Source organism: Dermacentor silvarum, chromosome 1 (assembly GCF_013339745.2).
Source record: "Dermacentor silvarum isolate Dsil-2018 chromosome 1, BIME_Dsil_1.4, whole genome shotgun sequence".
Lineage (NCBI taxonomy): Eukaryota > Metazoa > Arthropoda > Arachnida > Ixodida > Ixodidae > Dermacentor > Dermacentor silvarum.
Genome location: NC_051154.1, coordinates 410554784 through 410581128, shown reverse-complemented (window position 1 = coordinate 410581128; position 26345 = coordinate 410554784). Strand labels below are relative to the sequence as shown.

General features: G+C 47.4%; 1 protein-coding gene across 1 annotated transcript in view; it reads left to right on the top strand.

Annotated features, from left to right (window-relative positions):
* The window catches only part of LOC119437580 (transcriptional adapter 1-like), a 72714-nt gene that overhangs the window by 34708 nt on the left and 11661 nt on the right, over positions 1 to 26345 (top strand). Inside the window, exons 7-8 of the mRNA XM_037704582.2 lie at positions 9812 to 9960; positions 22657 to 22816. Coding sequence (XP_037560510.1) covers positions 9812 to 9960; positions 22657 to 22816 — 309 coding nt within the window. The remainder of the gene's footprint in view (positions 1 to 9811; positions 9961 to 22656; positions 22817 to 26345) is intronic.

The window sequence follows — 26345 nt, the reverse complement described above, 5'->3', positions numbered from 1 at the left end:
AAAATTATACTCAGATGAGCTTGCCCTGACTACCACATGACAATATTCACTAAAAGTTTACTCAACCGAGCTTGCTATTACAGTAAAAGCTCGATGATACGAATCTCACGGGGTCACGAAAATATTCGTATTAGCCGAAATTCGTATCATCGAAACACAATTAAAACTACTGTCGAATCTTGATAATTCGAACTCGAAGGGGCCCGAAAATTTTTTCGGATTAAAAGGACGTATTTTTGAAGTATTCGTGCACCATAGCACGATGCACGAACGGTGCGAGTCGTGAAATATCGCGGCGAGCAAGCGCATAGCAAGCGCGGGCCACGAAACTGCCCAGGCCGGCTAACGGTCGCTTCCCGATAACGGCAGAAAACGAAGCTTCAGGGAGCGGGCGGCGCCGGCACACGGGTGCGCGCGGAGACCGTCGAAGGTGAGGGAGGAGGGCGGCAGGGAAGCGGATTTGGCCGTGTCAACTCCGCCGCTTCGGTGGCTCCCCTCGCCCTCCCTCTAAACTCCCTCGTAGCTCTCTCACCTTCGACTCCGTGCGCACATCTCCGTGCCGCCCGCCGCCGTGCTGGCGCCAGCTTATTTTAGCCGCCCCCTGAAGTTTCGTTTTCTGCCGTTATCGGGAAGCGAGCGTTTGCGGGCGTGGCAGTTTCGTTGGCCCGACTGTGCCTCCGCCGCTGCTTCCCTCTGCGCTGCTGCCGCAGCGTGCAAGGTCAACATGTGACTAGAAAATAGAGGAGAAGGGTTAACTGCCATTTTATCCGCGTGGCTGAGACGTCGGCACTAGTGTGTGCTAGAACACTCTAGTCGGCACGTACACGCTTGTTCCGGCGCGATGCAGAAACGGCAACCTTGCAATTTGAGAGAGGGGGAAATGTGCGCCGCGGGTTTTTTTTATTTTTTTCCCCGTTCCTTCGCGCGTGGCATTGAGAGGTCTCCCCTGAGCTTTTGCTCTATGGCGGTGTCGGAGCAATGCCGGTCGGAGGCGCCGCCGCGTTATTTGGCGCGCTGCTAAGAGCATTGTCGGTGCGCGGTATGTTCGAAATAAGCGTATTCGAATTAACGAGATTCGACTGTAGCTAAATTAAAGAGCCAGAGGTGAACTCACTCAGGCACATGTACGTAAAAAGCATTCATTTCTTGAAGCGCTACTGCTTCAAACTCTTCGCGCCCAGTCGCGGAGTCCGCGCTGTCCGGCGCCGCGCCTCCGCACCAAAAGAGAAGGAGAGAAAGCGCGTGACTGCGCGCTGTTCTCTTTCGTGGCCGTCGGTGGGGCGGCGTTTATTCGTATCAACCGATGCAGGCTGAAAATCGATTCGTAACAACCATTCTCTAGCACGTTGCAAAGTAATGGGGCTCGGCCGGGACCACAGAAAAATTCGTATCATCCGGAAATTCGTATTAGCCGTGATCGGATCATCGAGCTTTTACTGTACTCGTATTCACCAAAATTCTACTCAGTCAGGCTCAAACAAACTCAAACTCATGGCTAGTTCAAAGTCTTAGTGAGCCAACATTTGAGTGAGTTCACCGTGCTATGTATACATTACATTATGTGACCTGTGCGGTGAGTAAGGAAACATTGCATATTAGTACATGGTGCATCGGGTGAAATAAGGACAACTGTACTGACTGCAGTTAGTTTTCTAGAGTTTAACTGACCGTTGCGTGCTTCGCCTCATGTCGATTCAAGCAAGTGCATTGGATCTGCATCATATTTTTTGCCAATCCGGCTGGCTGTCCTGCCCATTACTGGGTGGCCACATTTTGTACATTTCAACACAAAGTTGAATAAATGACTGTGGTGCAATATATTAAAAAAAGATGCTTGCATCACTGCACGTATAACAATCAGAACATGATACAAGCACATGCACATAAGATGCACGCAAATGATAAATACATAAACAGATGGAATCCGCTAGCCACCACCCATTGAAAAAAAAAAGAAAAAGCACAGGACTACGTATAACCATTCCCCTTGGCAGGTACATGGGTTATAGGAGAAACACACGTGCAACCTAGCAGTTACCTCGAAGTAGCAGCTATGGACGCTTTTGCATTTTCAGCTGGCCACTCAACCACTCAAGTGTGTTCAGTGTGTACGTGTACTTAGGCACACTTTTTATTGCCTCTATCTCAAAAAAATTAATGTGGCTCTTCAAAATTTTGAGAATGTTTGGATTCTCAAATCGGTCCGAAATCCACATAAACACGTAAGCGTCAACCGACCCTTATACTTGCACAAATCTACCTGCGGCACTTGTGAATGTGAACCCCTGCAGACTGATTCAGTGGTAAAATATTTAGGTCTTTTTGTGAACGAACACCTAACTTGGAATAATCATGTGGAACACTTGCGCAAAAGGTTACGAACTATGGCAGCTTTAATTTATAATTTGCGTGGGAAATGTCCGCTCAATTTAAGAATTACAATATACAAAGCATTAGTGGAGTCTGTTTTGCGCTATGGAATAACTTTATATGGCACATGCTCAGAATACAAAAGGCAAACGATTAATAAGCTTATCAAGCAAATAGTAAATAGTATATCTTATGGAACAGTCTTACACACGGCTTCTGCAAAAGAAAAATACTCTAAACTAGGCATACTCAAGGTAAGCGAAATGTTTCGGTTTTCAGTGGTTCTGCGGCACTGTATTGCAAGAGATGTCAGGGTAGCTGTCCACAAAGAAGTGACGCTAAGGAAAACAGAGAGATACGTTAAGCCAAGAGTTTTCACAAACTATGGTAAATAAACAAGGAAGTGGTGTGTCCCAGCTGTATTTAATGATCTCAGTGACGATTTATGCAATATTGTAAAAAGAAGAACACTGGTGAAAAAGAAGGTGGTGCTTAGAAACAATGCAAGAATGACAATTCTGTGTGGCTTTAGGGTCATGATCCGTTCCATGTTTACTCTTACGTCATGTATCTAGTCTACTTATCACAGCTTGTCAAGTTATACTTGCTTTTCTATTCATCGAATGCTTTATTTCTATTTCTTTTTTTTATGTCGCGCAGGACAGGATCCTGCTATCTTGTTTTTTGTGTATCATTGAACCTTGCAACCGCTGATGTATCCACCAGCTGCCAGCTCAGCCGACAAGCGCTATGTGCTTCGGCTGACCAGCAGATTCACGTGTATGAAAAAAAAAAAATGGGCGAATAAAACTGTATTGTATTGTATTCTGAGGCTTGCAAAGGTAAATATTTTTATTCCATTCTCGTTCAAGGTTAAAGCTCATACAAAAGCTTAGAGATATTGTCAGTGCCCCTCACTTTCCCTCAGAACATAAGTAGTCTGTTATTGAGATTCTAGCAGCTTTTCAACAGCAAGAAAGGGAATCGGCTTCCCCTGTTTTCAGCATTGGGTTAACGCAGGCAATTCAGGGAGGCATAAAGCTTTGCTAATACAATCGGTTCGGGAATACCAGATTAGATTGTACCTTGACGCTTTCCTTGCACTTTATTATTTTGGTCAAATAATCTAGTTTGAAATGGCTCCAGTTAGCATGCTCTAACATTGGTCTAATATAGGTTAAGTACATGACTAGCTTAACAGACTGGGATGCTGACTTTCATTTCCAGGAAAGGAGCCATAGTGCCTGCTCCAGTTGCATATGTTTTTGGTTATCTGGGGTGTTCAACCTCACTTTTAAGATAATGTGCTCAAGCAGGTAGAAGCACACATATGCTATCAGCGGATAGTTTTTACAGCTTCTTACTTTACACTTGTCACTATGAATACAAAATTTTAGCGTTGGATTTTGTTATTAAACAAACAAACATTCTCCTAACAAGGTATTTTAATGTTAGCCGTGGGGCTGCACTGCGTACTGCAGCATATTAACTTAAGCTTCATGATACAGATTCACAGCACACTAATAGCGCAAGAAAAAGGACGAGAAAATAGACGACGTCCATGTCTGTCAGAATGATACGATACTACGTACACAAGTGACTGCAGCTCCTAAAAAAAATGTGGTGTTGGCTTTTACGCCTTTCGAAATATTCAGAGAGCACTTGTATGAATAATTACAGCACATGCGCCGAGACGGACGAACCAGGCTGGCGCTAAGATAAACGTTCACAACACAAATTGCATTGCACGTCCAGTAATTACAGACAGATCATTTGCGGCTTCCTTCAGGGGCAGACGTGAGCTTTTGGGTTAGTGCTTGCTGCTAAGTTTGATGCAAGAATATTGCTAGGAGCAGGAACCGCTTATGCGCAATCACGAGCAATACACACACATCCTTTTTTCAGAAGCTGACGTTAAGCACGGGTAGCGCGAGGGTCTCTGCGTTGACATGACAACTTCGCTGCAGCCGCATTCCGAATACTGCATATGCGATGAGAACAGCTATAGGGGCTTGTTGATAGGTCCTCTTGTAATTTGTTTAATCGCAGGAAGAACGACACGGGCATAAAACACACACGAGACAGCACACTGCGCTGAACGATCACCTGCACCTGCGAACAGCTGTTTACGTCCGCCGTTTCTCCTCGTAATGAACTTCACAAACCGCTGTTGCGCACTCCGAAACAAATTAAACTTTGAAGCGTTCTTAAATTACAAAATGCACATATTATTTGCTCTTAATAAAGAGAGGTCAATTATATTATAACGCGCACGTCTTTTTCATTACATTAAAGAAATTATGCGGCGTGTGCGACAAAACCTGGCAGCAAGCAACTCTGGGTGTCACACCAGTCGCATTGTTGAAATCGCAGTCATGTGAAAGAGCCCTCAAAAAATCGCATTGCGACCCGTGCGATCGCACCGATTTTTTTCGCTCCAGTTGCAGCATGTGAAACGGCCTTCATTCTGCGCAGTTCTGCCGACGGATGGAGGCACTCGTGCTCATCTTTGTTGGTTGTGTCGCCGAAGTCGTTCCTGGCCACGTGGTTTCTCAGCCTCGTTTTGCCTCGTCGCCGAAACGGAAGATGGCCGATCCGCCCGCTGATGATCTGCAATGCTTGATGTCGCCAGTGAAAAGAAAACAAGCTGCTATAGATTTGGAAACAAAGTGCTTCTAACCGGTGAAGCGATCGTCGCAAATGTGCTTGCATCGAATAACGACACCGGAACCGATGACACGGTAGGGCAGGCTGCCTCAACATTGTATTCGCAAGAGGTCCTGCAGATGATTCAGTCTCTGCGGAGCTTCATTTTCGCGAGGGACCTTCGCAAAAGAAGGATGTCGGCAAGCTTCGCATAAAGCAAGCATGGGGTTTTCTCGTGCAAGCCAGTGAGAAGTACCTGGTGAGATGCTTGTGGCTATCTTGCCGCAGTGTTTCTTCTGGATTTCTCAAGCCGAGAGGCTGCCGCGGCAACCTTCTCGCATTTTTTAAAAGGCCCCTTCATTAAAGCGATGCCTCGGTGAAGCTCACGCGTCACTTGCCGCCTGCGAGACCCCTCTTTGCAGTTGTTATAGCAGTGCCATCCCTGACAGCTGCTACGTGCGATCGAAGTGCACACGAAGCAGAGTTACACAGTCAAACGAGTCAACATAATGAGCAGCTGGAAGGAGTAAGGTGATGGGGAGGGGCACTGTCCTCCCCGCCGTTATAGTTTTCTCACAAGAGTTCTGCCATCCCCCTTTTTTTCTTTTTTTTTATGCAACCCGGGTAAACAATGGAATTTTCGTGGCACTTGAATATTGTTATAAGTGGGCTCGACTGTATACAGTGGAACCTCGATGATACAATCACGGCTAATACGAATTTCCGGATGGTACAAATTTTTCTGCGGTCCCGGCCGAGCCCCATTACTTTGCAACGTGCTAGAAAACGGTTGTTACGAATCGATTTTCGACCCACGTCGGTTGATACGAATAAATGCCGCCCCACCGACGGCCGCGAAAGAGAACAGCGCGCAGTCACGTGCTTTCTCCCTTTCTCTTTTGGTGCGGAGGCGCGGACGCGACGCCAGACAGCACGGAGGCCGCGAATGGGCGCGAAGAGTTCGAAGCGGTGGCGCTTTTGTTGCTTTTGTGCTTTTCCTCCTTTTCCGCGTGCCATCGGGCGGCCGCAGTGGCTGCCGTGCTTCGGGCCGTGTTCTTTTTTGCGCCATTTTGCCTAGTCGCAGCGAGTTATGTCTACCGAGATACGATCTCAGCTGATTCACGCGGCCGTACGCCGAGGCGCGGGAGCCTCCGTTGGCGCGTCTTCCGCCGGCTGCGTTATCGGTGCCAATGGCACAGGGCGATTGTGGGTTTCGCTGCTGGAGTCACACGGTGCAAGATAGCGCGGCACGTAATCCACGGTGCAAGGTTGCGCTCGTTCAGTCGGGTGCTCCTTTGCTTCTCCCGCTAATCGCCGTATTTTTCTTGCCGTAGGAGCGCTTCCGTATTCCGAAGGCGTGCTTCGTCCAAAGTTTATTCACCAACGAGCGACGATCCATCACTAACCTGGGAGTTCTCAGTAATCCGAATTCTGTGTGTCAAGTGAAGACGCCGGCGTGGTTTACGAAGCAGACAACTGCGGTTGCCATCTTGCCCCTGTCACAGCAGCAACCAATGGAGAGACGCCTTTCAGCACGGCAGCCAATCGGAGGCCCACTTTTATCAGAGGGCCCGTGTGACTACCTATCGCAGACCCGCGCTTCTTTGGTGTTTGTGCGTTTGTTACAAGTTGGCGACGACGGACGAATTGAGAAGCGGAACGGCGAAACTTTGAGCTTTCGAACAATACCAAGACGGCAGCGCTCGGTGGCGGGAAATACGAGATATGCCTCCGTGAACTGCGATGATTTTGCGCGATTTAAAGCTGTTTTCTCACCCTGCGCACTGACGAATTAAACTTTTTCGGGCACTTTCAGTGCGTTTTCAGCCAAACCATTTTGATGCAGCGTAGATAAGGCGTTGCAGATACCCAAACCAAACGCATGGTTTTCAAAAATAGATTTTTCTCACGATTTTCTCAATCTGATCCCCGCGTTCCCCCCTAATTTAGCTAGTTTTAATTGTGTTTCGATGATACGAATTTCGGCTAATACGAATATTTTTCGTGACCCCGTGAGATTCGTATCATCGAGATTCCACTGTACACGAAAGTGTAGACGGCTCCAAAGTGTTAAGAGAGCCCCCATAAAGTACGAAAAACACTGGCATGTCGGGTTTGCAGCACTGTAGCATCGTTCCAAAGAACAAAGTGTGCACCTTAGTTGATGAGCGCGTTTCCATCTGCTTTCACTGCCGGCTTACCCTTTGTCATTTTTAATGGGATCTAGGATACTTGATGCACTTCCAGGTTTGTCTGTGGCAGTATTTCTGCCATTTTATTTTCACTCCAACTTGGGTCACTGGGGGTGTGCTGCTTTTCAATGAACCTCTTTCACACCAATTTGGGCAATGTTATTAGATTAGCTCCAATTTGAAAACTGTGGCATGGAGCATGTCACCTTTCTGGTTCCTGCTGCATGGTGGTGCTCGCCATGCGGTACTCCCACCTCATTGCAGCCGGGCTGATGAATCCATGCAAATTGTCGTTGCTGCCGTGTGAAGTGCCGGTACACTGTGAGCGATGCGCATGCCACGTTGTACTGCGACTGACTGCAAAATCAGCTGCATTGCACTGTGGTGATCCCAAAATTCTTGCCACTGATGTAAATAGCCAGCATACGTAGGCACCTGAAACCTCGGGAGCACGACTGACCGATGACACGGCGCACTGAGCTGTCCTTGTGACACAGCAGCCTGCCTGTTGCTATCTGGATTGTTGCTGGCTGGTAATTGGACTGTCTGCAGGTAGACTGGACGCTGATGTTGGCAGCCTGATGGGGTTGCTCCAGGATGAACTGAGCATCTGAGATTGCATAGACGATCTTCTCGTCGACCGCACCCTCCGTTTCGTTTTCTACAGTGTTGTCTTCAGTAACGTCAAGGATATCTTTGTCCAGCTGGCAGAGCTCAGCTTCCTTGTGCTTCGGAAAGTTAACATGCCTGTTGACTTGGCACGTTTTGGAATCTGGGTTCTGCAGAAGTTCTGTAAGGAGCATAATATTTCAAGAGACGCTGGCCCTGACAATTCCTCGCACCTTTCAAAGATGCCATGTTGACAGAATTGCATAGTTTTGTGGCACAAAAGTATAACAAATGAGGAGCCGAGCTTCCAAGCCGGTCTTGGCAAGGGCTGTCCTACTCTACACACACGCTTTCCCTAAACCCTTTATTTTGAATTGAGTTGGGTCACTGAGTGGGTGTGTACCACTCTTAAGTGTTTGATGTGGGCCACTGGGTATGTGCCACTCTTCAAAAATAAACCCCATAGAGGAATGTGTTAATACGTTCAGCATTGGGCCGCTCGTTTGTGAAGCGCTAAGTGGCAGACTCTGCAGTGCTCAATGAACCCCCCTCTGCGACTTCTGTGCATTGCTCGTTCGCCCGAAGCGCGGCAGCAGCGGCGAGCTAATTGACCTTTGCGTTCCCTCGCCCCACGCTTCAACGCGTACTACTAAGCGCGCGCAGCGTGCGGTTCTACGATTTGCCGAGATCGTAACGGAGGTAATGGCGGATGAGGTGCCTGAAGACGGCGGCGAGAACGAAGGCTTGCGCCCGCAGGCTACCTTCGCTGAAGCCCTTGCTGGCTTGGAAGCTTTACAAAGCTTATTTCGCACGAAAGACAACGAAAATGCGGACAAGGGTCTGGAATGTGTGCAAAAGGAGTTGTTCCTGTCTAAGGGTGTGACGCACCAGCAGAAAATAGTCGAATCTCGATAATTCCAACTCGAAGGGGCCCGAAAATTTGTTCGAAATAAAAGTACTTATTTTTGACGTATTTGTGCACCATAGCGCTTCGTACAAACGGTGCGAGTCGTGAAATATCGCGGCGTGCAAGCACATAGCGAGCGAGGGCCACGAAACTGCCCACGCCGGCCAACGCTCACATCCCGATAGCGCCTCTTCCTCTTCACTACCACAATCTCTCTCTCTCTCGCATCCCAATAACGGCAGTGAAAGAAACTTCAGGGAGGGGGCGGCGCCGGCACGGCGACGCGTGCGCGCGGAGACCGTTGAAGGTGAGGGAGGAGAGCGGCAGGGAAGCGCATATGGCCTCGGCAACCCCGTCGCTTCGGTGGCTCCCCTCACCCTCCCTCTCAACTCTCTCGTAGCTCCCTCACCTTCGACTGTCTCCGTGCGCGCCCGCCGGCCCGGCGCCAGCTTAGCCCACTCCCCGAAGTTTCGTTTTCTGCCGTTGAAGCGAGCGTTGGCCGGACTGGGCCTCCGCGTTGCTTCCCTCTGCGCCACAGCTGCAGCGTTGGCTGAGATGTCGGCACGTACACGCGTGTTCTGGCATGACGCGGAAACGGCGACCTTACCATTTGAGAGAGGAAATTTTCGCCGCGGTATTTTCTTCTTCTTTTTTAAATTTATCCGCGCGGAGTTGAGGGGTCTCTTCTAAGCTTTTGCTTTATGGCGGTGTCGGAGCAATGCCGATCGGAGGCGCCGCCACGTGATTTGGCGTGCTGCTGAGAACATTATCGGTACACGGTTATGTTCGAATTAACCGTCGCAAATGCTTTCGCGTTCGAATTACCGAGCGTTCTCGCCCATTGGAATACACACAACTTTGACGGGACCACAGCGTCAGTTTGAATTAACGAGATTCAACTGTAACTATGTTTTGCAAGAAATGAATGCTTTCTGCCCTTGCACCTTAATATGGGCTTGTCAGCTAAATTTTTTTGAAAACGTATGAACGAGGTTCTACTGTACTTGTTAGCTCGTACTGCGGTCTTGGTGCACAATGGGAAGCTGCCATGGTCAACTGTGGCCACATGAATGTCTTTCTGATGCAGCAACGGTTGCGAGCCCTTCTCGTGGCAGTGCTGAGCCGTCGCAGTGCATACAAGTTACGGGAGAGACGAATGCTGCACACCCTGGGATGCGCCCCACCAAACCCCTACCTGCGGTTTGCCGCCCGCTGCCACTTCTCACGGGGCTCTAGGTAAGCATCTCTCGGAGGTTCTTACTTTCTCCCGGTGCTCTGGAGGAAGTCATTTTGTATGGCTCATTACTCTTGCATCATCATAGGGTGTGTTCCGAATCAGACGGCTACTTAGCTGTGCTTCTTAGTGGGTAGGCTGCTTCGAGTAGACAGCATGCAGACAACACAGACCGGGGCTGTTATGGGCAGCAGCTGAATCTTACGCAACCTGGTGGTCCCGGAACTAAACCAGTGGATGAGTGGCAAGACAACATTGCCCTCTGCACTAGCTGCGACATGGGTCTTGTGGTCAGAAGCTTCAGGTCGTCCTGTAAGCTTGTCAAGGTTCAGCTGCATCAGAAGTGACTCATCTTGTGAATCATGGTTGTCTTGTATCATATTGTTCCTTTGCAGAGGATGTAGTGACTGGCACATCACACAGATGGCGCTAGCATTGCAGGAATCAAGAGTTGAGGAATGATGCCGAAATTATCATGCTACGGGAGTGCCCACACACAGTATCTAAATGCTTATACCGACAACAATGGGAAGTTAATGCTCTGTGAGCAACTCGTTAAAGTGAATACGGGGCCTAAATGTGATGCCCACATCACATGGGAAGTCAGAAATAGGCAATCAACCATTGGTGAGAGAACGAATTTATAAGTTGAGAAAAACGGTCATTGACGAGGAAGGGTATAACAGCATAGGGAGATACCATAGATGCATCTCATTTTGAAAATGGGATATGTAGTTGGGGGAAAGAGAGCAAGGAGCGAAGAATGACCAGTCCAAATTTGAATGCTGAACAAATAAAAAATATAGTCACAAGAGTCAAGAAAGAACTTGGCAAATGGCCAAGCAAGGAGTGAGCTTCTTAGTGTAATGACGAGAGAAATGAGGAAAGAGAAGCAACATGCTTGTTGGAAAGGAAACCGGAAAGTTGGTGGAACAGCGAGATGCGGGAAGCGATCGATGAACCACAAAAAGCATCACGAAAACGTAGTCAGGCAAAAAAAGCACAGTTGCCACTGGATGAAGTAGGCAAAAATTGGGAAATATACCGTGGGAAAAAAATCTATGGATCAAATGCTGGTTCAAGCAGATATTAAAGGTGGAATTGAACGTTGGTTGTGAGAAAAAGAAGGCCGCACATAGAATATTTTGGAACCACATTAGCCGGCAGGCAGTCCGGAACAATACAATAACATATCCTAGACAAAGATGGAAAGAACCACATTAACTTATGAGGCAGGAAGTACGAAACAATACAACATATCCTAGATGAAGGTGGAAACAGATGGAAGGGGACACAGCATTAAATTACATCCGCAAAATAACAGCCGATACATTTCAAGTCCGTGACGAGATGGTTTTTGAGAGAAGGAAGAGGATGAACGATAACCCTATGGAGAAGGAGCTGGTGCTGAGAAATTTCAATTGGAAGAAAGCTGAAGAGAAAATTTCTAAGCTCACAGCCACAGGGTTAGACGAGGTTCCCGTGAGCCAGATTAATGAACTGGGACCAAAAAGTGAGGAAGCTCTGTTGAAAGCAGTTGAAAAAAGCTGACAAGATAGGCGAATACCAGATAGTTGGCGGCAAAGTAGAATTAGTAGTTTTTAAAGATAAAGGGAAAGAAGATAGAATTCACTCATATAGACCGTTGACCATTACATCGGTAACATGTAGGTTAGCAGTTAAATTAAAACTGCAAGCATGGACAGAACATAATGTCATATTGCGAGAACTTCAGAATGGCTTCAGAATCGGTAGGCATCAGGATAATAACTTATTTGTTCTTACTCAGTGTATTGAAATGTCCAGAGAAGAAAGGAGACCAATATATATGGGGCTTTTTTAGACATTACCGGAGCGTATGACAATGTCAGTGATGCTACTGCTGTACCAATTGTGCCAAACTGTGCTGAGAGGCGAACCCTGCTACATCTTTTTACATTTCAGCAGTACTATATGAGAAATCTGTGCCCACCCTGTGCCAAAAGGGTTGCTTGGGCTTTCAAAAATGGAACTATATAGTCTTCAAGCGATGTTTCTCCACACCGTCGAAAGCGGCATGGCGTGTATGGACCTGCAGCTGCGTTACCTTTGCGGTGCACTGAGTCAAGCCTCTCCAATTAAGCCTGGATCATACCTCAAGCAATGGCGCTGGCGCCAAGCCAGACCCTGCGCTCCTCCCGCATGACCAAATGCTCGCACGATTATGCGGACGTTTTTGCGAGAAATTCGAAAAATCTGTCAGCAACTGTTTTCATCATCAAGTTTGACACTCAGTATGCTATTTTCACATTTAAAGGCAAAAGTCCCGACGCAAAGACGAACTCACCATGTGACAGGTGTTATTATGTAGCACGCCAGCCTAGAAGCCTATCGGAGCTTATAGACCAGAATTCAGAGGTGTTTTCCGAAGCCGCCATTTTCTCGCGACGGTGACGCCGCGGTGCGAGCATTGGCTGTGGACTGCGGGTACCGCGAATCGCGGCACTGGTGGAAGCAGGAGCGGTGGCACTGAATTGTTCTTCAATCGGACCGTTGACACTTAAAATTGATAAGTGCATGCTCATTTCACTTCTGCATTATGTACACATGACGAACGCAGTAGAACACAGCAATCTCGAGCCTTTCTCTCTGTCGTTGCTCTCGCCAGCCCTCGCTCAATCGTAGCTGCCTTGTGATCGGTCCATCAACTTGAAGTCCAGCTTGGTAGAAGCCCGTAACCTAGGTCGCTGGCGCTGACGTGGCTGAGAAGTTCGACGGGTTAGGCCTCACGACTTGTTCTTTGGGGCGTCGCTGATGCCGTACGTGCCGACGACTCGCGGTTCCGTTGACCTGGCCGAGTGCGTGGCTGGAGCTCCAGTAGCCACCGCTGACGTGTCACTTGCCTAATGAAGTGTTCTTCGCCCTCCGACGATCTGCGTGGCGGCCCGGTGCTCCTGTGATTATCGGTTGAACGGGCTTGGCCGAGGAATTCTCGAGAAGACCGGAACCACCGTGAGCAGCAGTGGCCGGTCCCAGGAGCTTCGCCCGGACGTCTCCGAGGACTACAGCTACACCTGGGCCTTGCCAGTCTCAAGACTTCGTGGCCGGGTCCTCCGCTCTCCCGTCGTCAGAGCATGGCTCACGAGGCGACCTTCCAGCTCAAGAGCCACGTCGATAATAATGCTTCGATGCTTCTCCCTCGCGAATTACACCTCGGCTCGCGAGCCTCGAGCGCTCGCGCCGTTCGGAACACTCCGCGAACTTCGTCGTCGTCTTTTCTCGCCACGGGCGGCCTCTTACATGTGACAATTGCGGCGAAGTACAGTTTGTGTTCTTTTGAACCGCCTCTGAAAGCTTCTCTAATAGCCTCGTTGGCTACGCGATACGTGACCAAAGCGCGCTTGCTTGAACACTCTTGGGCAAAAAAAAAAAAACGAATACTCGGGGAGCCCTTCTGCCACGCAACACTAATCATGGTCTGGTTTCCTAGCGTTTCATTTCTTGAAAGCTCATCGCTCGGTGGCGCCGCGTTGGTGCAATGGTTAAGGCTGATTCACACTTTTTGGAGTTTGGTCTGCCGACTGTTGGCGACAGCCTTTTCCTTCCTTTAAGCCGTTGGCCACAGCGTTTCCCGTGCTGTACACTGCTCGCATCATCAGTCGGCAGATCAAAATCGTTCTCGTGTCGGCGTAGTGTGAATCAGCCTTTATGGTGTTCGGCTGCTGATGCGAAAGATGCGGATTCCATCCCAGCCACGGCAGTCGCATTTCAATGGAGACAAAGTTCTAGAAGCCCGAGTACTGCGCGATGTCAGTGCACGTTAAGGAACTACAGGTGATCGAAATTTCCGGAACCGTCCACTACTGGTGTGCATCATAATCACATCGTGGTTTTGGCACGTAAAACCCCCGCAGTTATTAAGACGAAAGTTTCATGTGTTTTATGCGGAGGTGTCCTTTAAAGAGTTTGCAATGGGCTTGTCGAAAACCTAGCGTCGCCACGGATGGAAAAAAAATATCACGTGGCCCTATGGAAGTGCATATACCCGATCACGTGTGGCACATACCTCGCTCCATAACCAAGTCCGGGATGGTCCGAGAGCGAAAGCCTGTCATTTAGTAATGTATAACCTGATGTTAAGCTAAACATTTCGACAGAATTACCTGTCTGGTTGGGAAAATTGATTAAGACTTAGAGATTGACTCCAACCAAATAAGGAAATTTACTAGCCCGACGTTTCGGAACCAATTCGGCTCCTTCTTCAGGGGGTATTCTTCGGAGGTGGCGGTGTGCCGCTTTTAAAAGGTCCGTCGTAAGAAAGGAGAGGAAGGGGGAGAGAGTGTAAGGTGCGGAGACACTTGGCAGGGCACCTGTTCTAGACAGACAAAATAGGTGGTGGGGGTGGGGTGGGGCTTCGGCGTCGCTGGTCGGCTGGGTTGACCGATGCTGGGCGCCCTTTAGTCGCGGGAATGCGTTGACGAGGGACAGGGGGGGGGGGGGACGAGTTGTTTTGGTGTTGCTGACCTAGAGCGGGGGGTCCTTTCTTCCCTTCGTCGCGTCTGCAAGGCCATGAACATACAAAGAAGGAAGAATGCCCTTCACGCGGTTTATATTACCCGCCGTGTTCTGAATGTGCCAAGACTCGAGTAGTAGCCTTTTTCGGCAGTTTGTCTCTGTTTGAAGGATTTGGGTTTCTTGGAAAGAAATCTTGTGGTCGGCGTCTTCGGAATGTTCGGCGACGGCGCTGCGTATTCGGTTGAATGTTCTGATGTCGTTTTCATGTTGTCTGATTCTTTCTTTTAGATTTTTGGTTTCCCCGATGTACGACGCCGGACAGTCGGCACAGCTGATTTTATAGACGACGCCTTGAGCTTTTTCTTTTGGTGGACGGTCTTTTGGTTTAGGAATGAGGATATTCAAAGTGTTCATCAATTTATGCGCGACTTTGAGGCCTTCTTTTTTCAATATTCGGCTGAGAGCTTCACTGGTACCTTTGACGTATGGGATGGACACTCGTTTCTGTGGTCGAGGGGGAGTTAACGGTTGGAGGTCTCGTAGTCTCATTGTAAAAAGGCATGGCATATGCTCATGTTTGTGTTAGCACCAAACAATGAATGTACTGAATTAACAAAAAGCAGCAGCACGAAGTTCCATTCCAGTTCCAAGAGCGATTTGGTTGGAGTCAATCTCTAAGTCTTAAATAACCTGATGTGTAACTTTATGTATAACTCAATGCATGTCTCAATGTGCACCAGGCTTTCGCCTTCTAGTGTTACAGAGAGTGTAACACCGAGCGGAATTTTTAAAAATTGTTGCTCACCACATTCCTATCAAGAATGACAACGACGGCACAATGCCGCCCTGACGAGTAGCTGAAAAAGAAAGTCCCACCTGCGCTATGGTTAAGTGGGGAGGTTTTCCCACTTTGGGTGTCTGCTTGACAGCACTTGAAAGCACTGTAATAGATAGTGGCTGCCTTTGAGGGCATGGTAGGCTCGGTACCGCAGTGCCGCACCTAACGGAGCCTGGTGTCAGCCTTCACACGTACCCGCAAGCTTGCATTTCAAAACTTAAGAACCGGCAAGCAGCCATCGGCTACAACTTGGGTGTGTAGCAACCACTTCCGCGAGGAAGATTTCTGCTACGGCATTGAGGCTGCGATGTTCGGTGAGCAGCAGAAAGCGCACACTGAGAAGCTCGCCCACGCGCGCTGCTCGATTAATGTCATGGAGATTTGTTCTATGAACTTGTTGATGCACCTGCCGTGGTTGCTCAGTGGCTATGGTGTTCGGCTGCTGAGCACGAGGTCGCGGGATCAAATCCCGGCCACGGCGGCCGCATTTCGATGGTGGCGAAATGCGAAAACACCCGTGTACTTAGATTTAGGTGCACATTAAAGAACCCCAGGTGGTCGAAATTTTCCAGAGTCCCCCACTACGGCGTGCCTCATTGTAAAAAGGCATGGCATATGCTCATGTTTGTGTTAGCACCAAACAATGAATGTACTGAATTAACAAAAAGCAGCAGCATGAAGTTCCATGCTGAGAAGAGCGATAAACATACAGTGAGATGCAACTTGAGAAATCGACCAAGTATTTAGAAGAAAAGAAAAAAAAAGATTGAATTGTCGCAATGGCACATCACAAGTTGCCGATTAGCATTGAAATCCCTAGTTATAACGAAATTATTTTTGAACAGCTCTGATAGCGTCCACGCCACAATGGTTGCTTGTGTACTGTCAAATGTTCATATGCTGCGGCCTACAGCTCGCAGCACGGTGCGAAAACGCGCTCCCAGCGAAAGCGAGACATTGTGCGCAGACATGCATGCAGACGTGCAGTTGGTCGCTGCAAAACCGTGCGATCGCTTCATTGAGGCTTCATTCTGTTATGTTCCATTTGGTTATACAGACAGCACACTATAAAAACATATTTCACATAGTCTGCTCTCAGCGATTGCCTACCTTTCACGCAAGAAGCTGGTTCGGGGGACTCCATCGCGGCAACCGCGCGCAAAGGGCGTTCACTGTACGTATTTGGTAAAGAGACAGCGCCTGTAAACTATTCTGTGCTTTCTTTTTGCCCAAGATTAGTATTTTTACAGTAAAAAACGTCCCTCGTTTGGAGAGTACTTACAGAAATGGCCAGGAGGGCTCCCGCGTAGTGTTTTTATTGAGCGCCGACAGCCAAACCTATGAGGAGCGCGCCGTGTTATCCCTCATACTACGCAAGCAAGGCGCTTCGGACAGATGGCGACTCCGTAAGTCCTCGCCCCCAATATAGTTCTCCTCCCTCCCCTCCGATGGCGCAGTGTGTCTGTGAGCGGCGCGGAAGGTGTCGAAAGCAGCATTTCAAACCATCAATAGTGGGCGGCCATTTTTTGCTTTCTAGTTTGACGATCACGAAACTTTGTAGTGCATTAAAAAATCACCCCCTCGTGGGAAAAAAAGTGCACTGCTTAGAAAACTAAAATATAGTTCTTCTCCTTTACGTCTGATAGCGCAGCGGCACGGAAGGTCTCGAAAGCGGCGTTTCAAACCATCGATAGCGATGCCCAATGGGCGCGGTACGGGAAGAGTTAAGTTGTCGTGGCTCGTTGTATGCCTACCAGTTAGCGCGTACTATGATCACTTTTTGTACCATAAAGGCCACCAAATGTTCCACCCTTTTTTGGACTCGGCAGCGTCCAGGGATTCTGGCTTTGGCAAGGTTGCAGTGATGCCCATGTGGATAAGTATCGCGAGCGCACAGAGGCATGGTGGCAGCCTCAGCCAAGAACACAGCCAGTATGACCTATCTGCTCACAGGCGCATTTGGCATAGTGGTGTGGGAAGCAATTCAAATGCTGTTAACAGCCAGTGATCCAAATGCAAAGCTGTTCTTTGCTACCTTTTGCACGAGGGCTGGCCTAGGGTATGGTAGAAACGAAAGTAGTAGTTGGTTCATACACTCATGCATGGCCAGGCATGAAGACTGTACAGATGCTCTCATGAAATATGTGCAGTCAGCCAACAGATATGTACGAGTACAGCAAGCGTCCCAGCACAGGGATGGCGTGCTTTTAGTAAGCAAAATGCTGCACTCAATTGGCACCACACAGCAGTTGGGGGGCTTAAAAAAAGCGGCATTGGTTATTCACTCGGCAGGACAAACATGCACACACATCAGTGAAAGCTGGACGAGTTGATATGTTGTCAGCTTTGCTGCTGTGCTGCCTGCCAAAGCTTCAAAAAATGCTTGGTATCTTATTGCTTGCGTGACAGTCACTCGTTTGCACAATTGTGCAAATGAGCTGGGGTTGTTTTTCACTGCTTTGGAGAAAATAAAGGAACCTCTATTGCATATTTTGAATAACATTTACTGTGGCAACGCATGCTTTTGTTAACAGCAACGTGCGCAATGAGATACAAATTCGTACTTTCTAGTTAGTGTGCACAATTGAATGCATAGTTGTGCCATGTTCCCACACTGTTCTATTCACGCGATTTCATTGTAATATGCATATTTGTCATATGTCTACGTTGCTTTTCATTTATAGTGAAATTAAGGTCTGGTTCAAAAACAGTGGCTGTGGGGTGTGAGAATGATCTGCCACCAAGTGTGTGGTGTTTTTTGCAGGTGCCACATTTGGTGGTGTGTGAGATCCATGCCCACATGAACAGGGAAAAACAAAACTAGACCACGTGTGAGCATAGAGGGATGAAGCTGCCCAGAGGGCAACGTGATGGTGGGGATCAGAGCAGCTGTGTTGCAGTACCTGTCGTAAACGACCTAAGGGAACAGTGGCCATCTTAAGTCTTCTTCCAGTTCTGACGAAGCTGTCAAAGAAGACAGCTTTGTGAAGATAAGCATCCAAGTCAGAAACGATGCAGGCTACTTTGCTGTCCGAACAAGATGGTGGCGGCTGAGCAGAAGGCTTGAAAACTCAACAGGAAGGTTGTCTGCACACAAGAAAACATAGTTGCCCTTTCCTATGTGCTTAATATAAGCTACGTTGTGTTTTTCCTCAGTTTGCATGCACGAAGAGTTAAAATACAGAGATGATATGTGCTTTTCTTGCCTTCTTTCGTGTCGCCACGAGGCGGTGTCGCATTGCAGAGATGTCTTCCAGTCTCTCCCAGATCCATTATTGTGGCGCTCGAAGCTGTCTTTTTAGCTGTCTACGTAGACTGTCTGTGATGCTGGCCAGAATTGGAACACACCCAGTGGTGACAGCAACAAAAGTGCCAGGTGCCTGTGTTTTACACCAGGCTGATGAATGTTGCTATACTCCCCATAGTCTCTGAGCACCACACGAGTGTACTCGTGTTTGGAGGTGATAATAAAGCAAAGATGGCGGTGTGCATTACCCATAGGGTGTTTGGAATTGAAGAAAGACACAGGAGCAGGTGCCAAATTCAAATGATTTGTTGTCACCATTCAAATATTTGTGGATTTCACTCTGTACCAGCAGGTAGACACAGAAACTAGCAAGTAAAACAGCAAGTAATTCCTTGTTTGCTTTATTACATGTGACAGTAAACATCTACAGGACACCATGTGTACACCTATGCAAGCACTTCAAAGGCTCTTTGCAGTAATTTCCCCACATTCATATCGAAAGAAAAAAAAAAAAGCACTTAAAGGGGCCCTAAAGGCAAGCTAAACTGATAGATTAGTGCTTGAAAATGTCTAAGGCGGCAATAGTATCGCGAACAGAGATTTAGTAATCGAGAAATTAAGGCAAATGCAGGACATGATTAGAGACGCCCCCAGGGTATTCAAGCCCGATGACAAAGGCACTCCTCATTGTAATCCTGTTACTAGTACTCAACTACTTGTAATAATTGTATTGCATTATAAGATGAAAAAAAAAACTGCTGCTTGTCCAGTTCCATTTAATATTAAAAAAAACAAAAAAACTCATTGACGTTACCCTTGACAATGACGCAGGCGGTCAAAAGGTTTCATTTTCTCCACTCTGCATCATCCGCGATTTCACGTTTCAGTAGTTCTATTATCGCGTAGTACTTCACTGGTTTTGCTGGCTTGCGCAACTCGCATAAACTGCAAGTGGCAGAGAATACCACGTTCACGTGATGTTGCAGGATTCTCGAAGGTCCACGCCACTTGACCAAGAGCAGCGGAAACATGCGGCCATGGAGAAACCATGGCCGCGCGTTTGCGTTTTGCGGCGAAAACCGTGGCGCCGTCTGTCAGGCGCCGTTTTCTTCACCAGTGGCAGTAAAAATGCATATGCAACTTCACCACTCTCTGGCCGGGAGCGGACGATTCGAATTGCGCTAGAGGTATGCAGACCCTTCAGACGCAATTTTCTAATTTTTTTGCCCGAAACAAGCACTGTGAGGTTTCCGGAATGGCCTTTTAACAGTCCACATCGACTTAGTATTTGCCTTTAGTGGTTCTAGAGAGGCAGGGATGTGTCGCACAATGATATGCTGGTTCGTGTTTGAGACTTGCACTAAAAATAACAAATAGCTATTTCACGCACCATTCGGCATATCCGTAAAGAAAGCTCTTTGGAACATCGTCCGGTCCGGATGACTTCCTTGTGTTGAGGTGAAGTAGTGCTGAAAAAATGCCTTGTTCGCTTATGACGGGGTCAGGCGCATCTAGACTTTTGCCTCTAAATTCAGCAACAGTATCTGTTCTGCGCAGAAATAAGCTGGAAAATTGGTCGTTAAAAGTTGACGCTATAATACATGTGTCCCTAAGATCAGAGTTGTTCAGCCAAATTTTGCTTGCAGGGTCTTTCTTATCCGTTAGATGCCTCCAGAACTTTTGGGGATCGCTAGTAAGCAAGTTGTGCATTCGGATGTTAAAAAACTGATACTTTGATAGTTTTCATCTCGAAAAACCTGCAAGTTGTACATGCGTGTGACAAACGTTTGACGCGACATTTTAGTTGAATGATCTCGCGTCTAATCCAAGGGTTAGAGCTGTTCACTTTCCCGAGTTTAAGAGAAACATAGTTTTGTATACACTCATGGATCATGTACTTGAAATGCAGCCATAAGTCGTCAGTACTCGATGTACCGTCCACTGACATTTTATCCAGTGTGTCCATAGTTCAGTTCGAGAAGGTCTAAAATACTTTGGTGCCGCGCGTCTCCGGGCGTCTGAGGTTGCGTTTAAAGACTATCATGTTGTGATCAGATATTCCAGGTAGAACATCGACCGTAAAACCAAGGCGGCTAACCATGTCAGAAACAAAAACAAGATGGAGGCACGAACTTGTGTCTGGCGCGATTCTTGTTGGTCTATCCACCATGAGATTGTAGGAAAAAGCAATATCAAGGTGTAAGTCCGAATGCTGACTAGAAGGCTGAGCGCACAAAAGTTTATTTTAGGCAAGTTGAAATCGCCACCCATGTGAGTGTAGCATTTGCTGTGTTTGCCAAGGAAGTCACGCAGCGATTCTAACGTGGATGTCGGGGGCCAGTAGACGGCATCATTAAGAATACTGAGACTGAAAACCGTGAGGATGAGCCAGACTATTGCAACACTCATGACATACCAAAGAGTAGTCTAAACCTTTTTTTTTATTACGACTGCAACACCGTCTCCTCTTGTACAGCGGTCAAGGCGAATAATTTCATGCGAATGTGGTATAACGTTATCAGGAATGTTTTTGTGAAGCCAAGTCTCAGTGAGCATAGAAACATCTGAATCGTACGTGTGAAGAAAACTTTCAAGTTCATCGCATTTGCTTATGATACTTTGAGCATTTACATTGAGCACAGAAAACAAGCTTATCAAAGAGCTGCACTTTTGGGCTAAAGGGACTATGCTATCGCGATTGCAGTAGCTTTGTCACCGCGTAGCAAGCAGCACTCTTTCATTCATTCCTTTCTTCATCCCAATGGTATTGTTTGCCATTGATTTTAATTTTGTCGAAAAAAGCATAACATTGTCGCCCTTGTCTCTGCTTTTTGTGCTTTCCCAAAGCTTTTTTTGAATTCGTTGCACACGCGGTGAGAAATCTTCTGAGATGGTAAATGCCGAGTCTTTTAGTTCTCTACAGTTTTTAAGAATCTTACCCTTGTCTCTTCCATCTAGTAATTTGATGATAACCGGTCAGCATTTATTTGCAGAAGGTCTTCCAATTCTATGGATGCGTTCAACTGATATATTTAACAGATCAAGAAATATTTCCTTGGAGACTGTTCGAGGGACTGCCGCTCTTCTGTAGTTTCCTTGATGCCATAGATGATCAAGTTATTCCTCCTGCCTCTGTCTTCTAGATCGTTTTCTTTCAGTACTAGATGGTTGACAGTTTTTTCAAGTATATGACCCTGTATAATCAGTCACAGTTGCAGACAGTTCATCCAACTTTTTTTTAATGCAAGACAGCTAATTAGAAGTTTCGTGATTCATAGAATCCGCGCTTTGTTTTAGCTCTCGTATATTTTCTAATATTGTCATAAGCATTTCCTCGGTTGTTGGTTCTGGGTTGGGTTCTATGTCGTCACAGGAAGATAGCAAATCAACAAAACAGCAGTATACAGTTGGCAACGGTATAAGCAGCGACTGTGGGCACGGCAGAAGCAAGAGACAAACGTATGTATACACTGAGCGTTGGTCTCTCACCTGTAGGACAGATTCGTGAGACGCATGGTCTCAAAGCTTCCACTGTGCCCACTGGTTGGTGGCCACGAAGTAGTCGGGCTTTTATGCTCCCAAGGTGCTGACGTCGACAATGCTGGTGGGCTATGTGCAGCCATCCGCGGGGGCCAGGTGCGCATGCCCCACGGCTCGTCGGTGCAATTGCTTGATCCTGGGCTGTGAACATGCTGCTCCGTCATATCAAGGGTGACCATTCTCTGGCATGCTTCAGTTGGTGTGGGGCTAGGGTTTGCAAAAGTATTAACTGTTTGCTAGCATTTTCAGTCCTAGAGGAACTTATCAAGCTTTGAGCTTTCATTTTGCTCAACTACTACATATTTTATGAAATGAAATAGTACGCCTCCAGCCGTTAAGATCGTGTCGAGCGGGCCCTGTGGTAATTATCATCAAGCGTTGTTGGAACGGCACAAAAATTCAGAGCTTCACTGGCCTGTTATCACTGCAATAAAATTACACTGCCAGGCTAATTGTATGACTGCTAAGTAGAAAAACATTATTGCTAGCAATAAAATTATTATTGAGGCGGTGTAGTGTTTTTGCAATGAGTACTTGAAATGGAAGAGCGACTTACGTACATCATTTGTGCTGCTGCAGTCGCGGCACAGCAGTGACACAGGCAGGGGAGCACCAGCCACGTGCGCCGCTGAGCTTGGATCGGGCCGAGAGCAGGGCAGCTCTGGAAGTGGCCGCTGACCCCTGGGAGCGTCCGCCTCGCCAGCCGGTTGGCGCCGCTGATTTGCTGGAGACATTACAGGTGGGTTGCTCCATTGTCTGCTGCAGCTGCACAAGCGTGAATGAAGGATTTCTTCCCCCCTCCGCAGGGGCGTCTGCATCAGCAGGCGTTTGGTGTGTTGCGACACCACGGACCCGAGCACATGGGGGTTAGACCCTCCCACATTAACCGTGCGAGGCTTAGCCCTGCCCGGGGAAAAGGAGATCCTGGGAGTTGAGCCAATGATAAGTGTTCTGACCTTTCTGGCCCTTTCGTGGAGGCAACATACCCCTTTGGCCTCGGCTTCGTGTAGACCGCATCCCCAGACGAACCCACCTGGGGGAAATCGGTAGTTGCATTTCCTGTCCTCCTCTCTAACCTTTCTCTCTTTACTTTCAACCTTTCCTATCTTCTTTTACTTCCAATTTTCCAGGCAGCAAGGGGGTATCCTTGTGTGGGGTATCCAATCTTGGTTATAGTGGTTGTGTACAGCTGGCATGGGCAAGCCTTGTTTTACATTAATCCTGTCGCATGCCCTTGTTGTGCTCCATGGTGGGTGGCTGGCACCGCTGCTGAAATCAGTTAAATGTTTATGGCCTCATCATTCTCCCGACTTCGCGATCACCCTCTTCCAGAAAGAGGGAACACTGATGAATCTGTCAACTTTTCAACAAATCCATAGAAGTTTTCCCACGCTTCCATGCGATTCACGGCGAATCTCCTGACAAGACCGTAAGAACACTCTCTCTTCTTTTCTTGTATCAAGTGCCTTACCAATGCACTGGGCCCTGGATACAAAGCTGCAAAAATGGCCAGTGGTAACCTTCTTCTTGAAGTACATGATAAAGTCCAATATATCCAAGGGGCAGTGCCACAATGGTTCTCGGCAGCCATTTGGACCACACAGAGTGGACTGGCGATAGCGTCACTGTACTCTGCTGTAGGATCAGCTAGTGCTGTTCTGCCACCCAGGAAGAAGAGCCAGCAGTCCTCTGGACCTGCGGGCTCTAGGACTTTTAGGGCCTCTGCTCGCGCTGAGACGGGTGAAACATCCGCGAGTGTACACTGCAAATGGGCATCTAGCGCCTCAGCGGAAGTGATCGATACATTGCCAAGTGCATTGGCGTCCCAGATGCTGAAGGATCAGTGCAGCTCTCAGGAGCAAGCCAAGACAGACCCCAAATCATAGGGCCCGGAATGAGCCCTGTGGGCTTGCATAGTTTTTCTCTCTTAAATACACAGCACAAATTAATATCAATGTGGATACCCAAATAAGAGGTCTTCTCGACAGCCTCGATGACGTCAGAGAACTCTTAGATCAGTTTAATGCAAAGGTACTGTGTGGACAAGATACATACTTAAAACCTGCACAGGCAGGCTTTCTGCTGCAATTCACCATTTTCTGCAAGGACTGTAACGACGCTACCACCTCGTCTGGTAGTGTTGTAATAATAGTTGATAAGTGCGTAGCATGTCGGGCTTTAGAACTCCGAATGCCTCTTGAGGCAGTAGCGGTTCGTGCCTTACTGCTTGGAAAACTAGTGAACATTTCTTCTCTAATTATCGACTCCATAGAACGGAACTTGAGGGATTAATAGATGCCCTGCCAGAACCTTGTATAGTTCTGGGTGATTTCAACTCACACAATACACCTTGCGGACATTCTCGATGCGATGCAAAAGGCCGAATAATAGAAGAAATCCTTTTCTTCAGGTGCCTATGTGTAAATAGGAAAGAACCAACATTTTACAGCCTTGCACATCATACATGCCATAGACTTAAGCGTAGCATCCCCGACTTTAGAACCCTTTTTAGAATTATGAACCCTTATGGCAGTGTTCATTTTCTGGTCTGCCCTAAAACTACAAAAGAACATGATCCTCCCCCACACACCCCTCGATGGAAAATAGCATCTGCAGACTGAGAAAAATTTTAACAAATGACACATATGCCTTGAAATGCTTTTAACAATTTTATTGCTTATTTTACCGCTTTTATCATTGACGCTGCATTAGAGTGCATCCCACAAATGAATGTGGCTTCAAAGAAAAGGCGCGTGCCCTGGTGGAACTAATATAAGATTGGAGGAATGCACAGAAGAAACAGAGTAAGACTTGGAGCATGCTACATCAGTTTCCAACGTCTGAGGACCTCATTAACTTCAAAGGACGATGAACACTATGCATTGCTAGAAGAGAAAGCTGGGGAAAATATGTCTCCAGCATTGATTTCTATACTCAGGAAGGAAAAGTATGGAACAGGCTGACAAAATTAATAGGCTGTCAGCTGTACGTTTTGCGTTAAGTTGATGACCAAGGCAACAACGTTGAAGACCAGGCTAACACCCTGGGGCAACATTCGAGCAAGTGTCAAGCTCTGAACACTATTCAGAGTCATTCTTTTAAGCAAGAACAATTACAGTAATACCTCTTTAACTCGACCCTTGTTAATTGGGAAAATCAGATAATTTGGACTTTTCTCCTCTGGTCCCGGCAGGCGTATACATTATTTAATGCAATCAAACTGTCATTAATTTCTATGTCCGTTACTTCGGACAAGCCTCGTAGCTCGAAGAGCACGGAGCACTGCAAATGTGCGACGCTAAAGAGCAAGAACCGTGCTAGCATCCAACCAAAACGAAGCGACGAAGTCTGCATTGCCATAGTCTTCAGTGGAAATCGTACATGAATGATAGCAACGCTGGAACGCTTCGTGCCTACTTGTGCCTTTAAAGCCTTTATTCTTGCGTCTACTGCCACGCATAACGCAGCATTAGCCACGTGCCTTCGTAGCTGCGTAGTTGCCATCCATGATTGCGTCAATAATGACCGTAGTTTCGTCAGCAGTGATTGCAGTAAACAGTAGTTTCGTCTCGACTCGGTGCGCGCGTTGGCTGCATGCCTTCAAAATTGCATAATCGCAATCCATGATCGAATCAATAGCAACTGCGGTTTCGTCTGCAGTTGTTGCAGCAAACTGTAGCTTTCGTTTTGACTCAGTGCGCGTTTCAGCAGCATGCCTTCAGAACCGCAAGGTCGTCAATCCATGATCGCGTCAATAGCGGGTGCGGTTTTTTTTGCACGGTTGCGGCAAACAATGGTTTCATTTTGACTCGGTGCAAATCTGTCAAGGATGAAGAGCAGCGGCTACATCGAGATGGACAGACGATCTGTTGGCGACCAGCTCACTGGCGAAAAAATAATCAGTGATTAGCAAGCGCTAATCACTCACAAGATGAGAATTGCAGCTCTCACATTGTGTTTGGGCAAAATAGAAACAGGATTTGCTGATTCATTCAATTAATAAAAGCACGTTGACGTACTAGTAAGCATTTGTTTATTCTTTATTATAACATTACACTCGGAAACATAATGCAGCAGCACTAAACTCGGCAACATTTGCTGCAACACTAAACTCGGTGACACACTCAGCAACAAGTAATGCTCTCGCATTCACTCATCATAAGAATTGTGTGGTCTTTTTTTCTTATTTGGGCCATGTTGGATCATTCAAGGGGCCCTGGACCACCGCTCAGGCTTGGTGACAAAACACAAACACGCGGATAGCATAC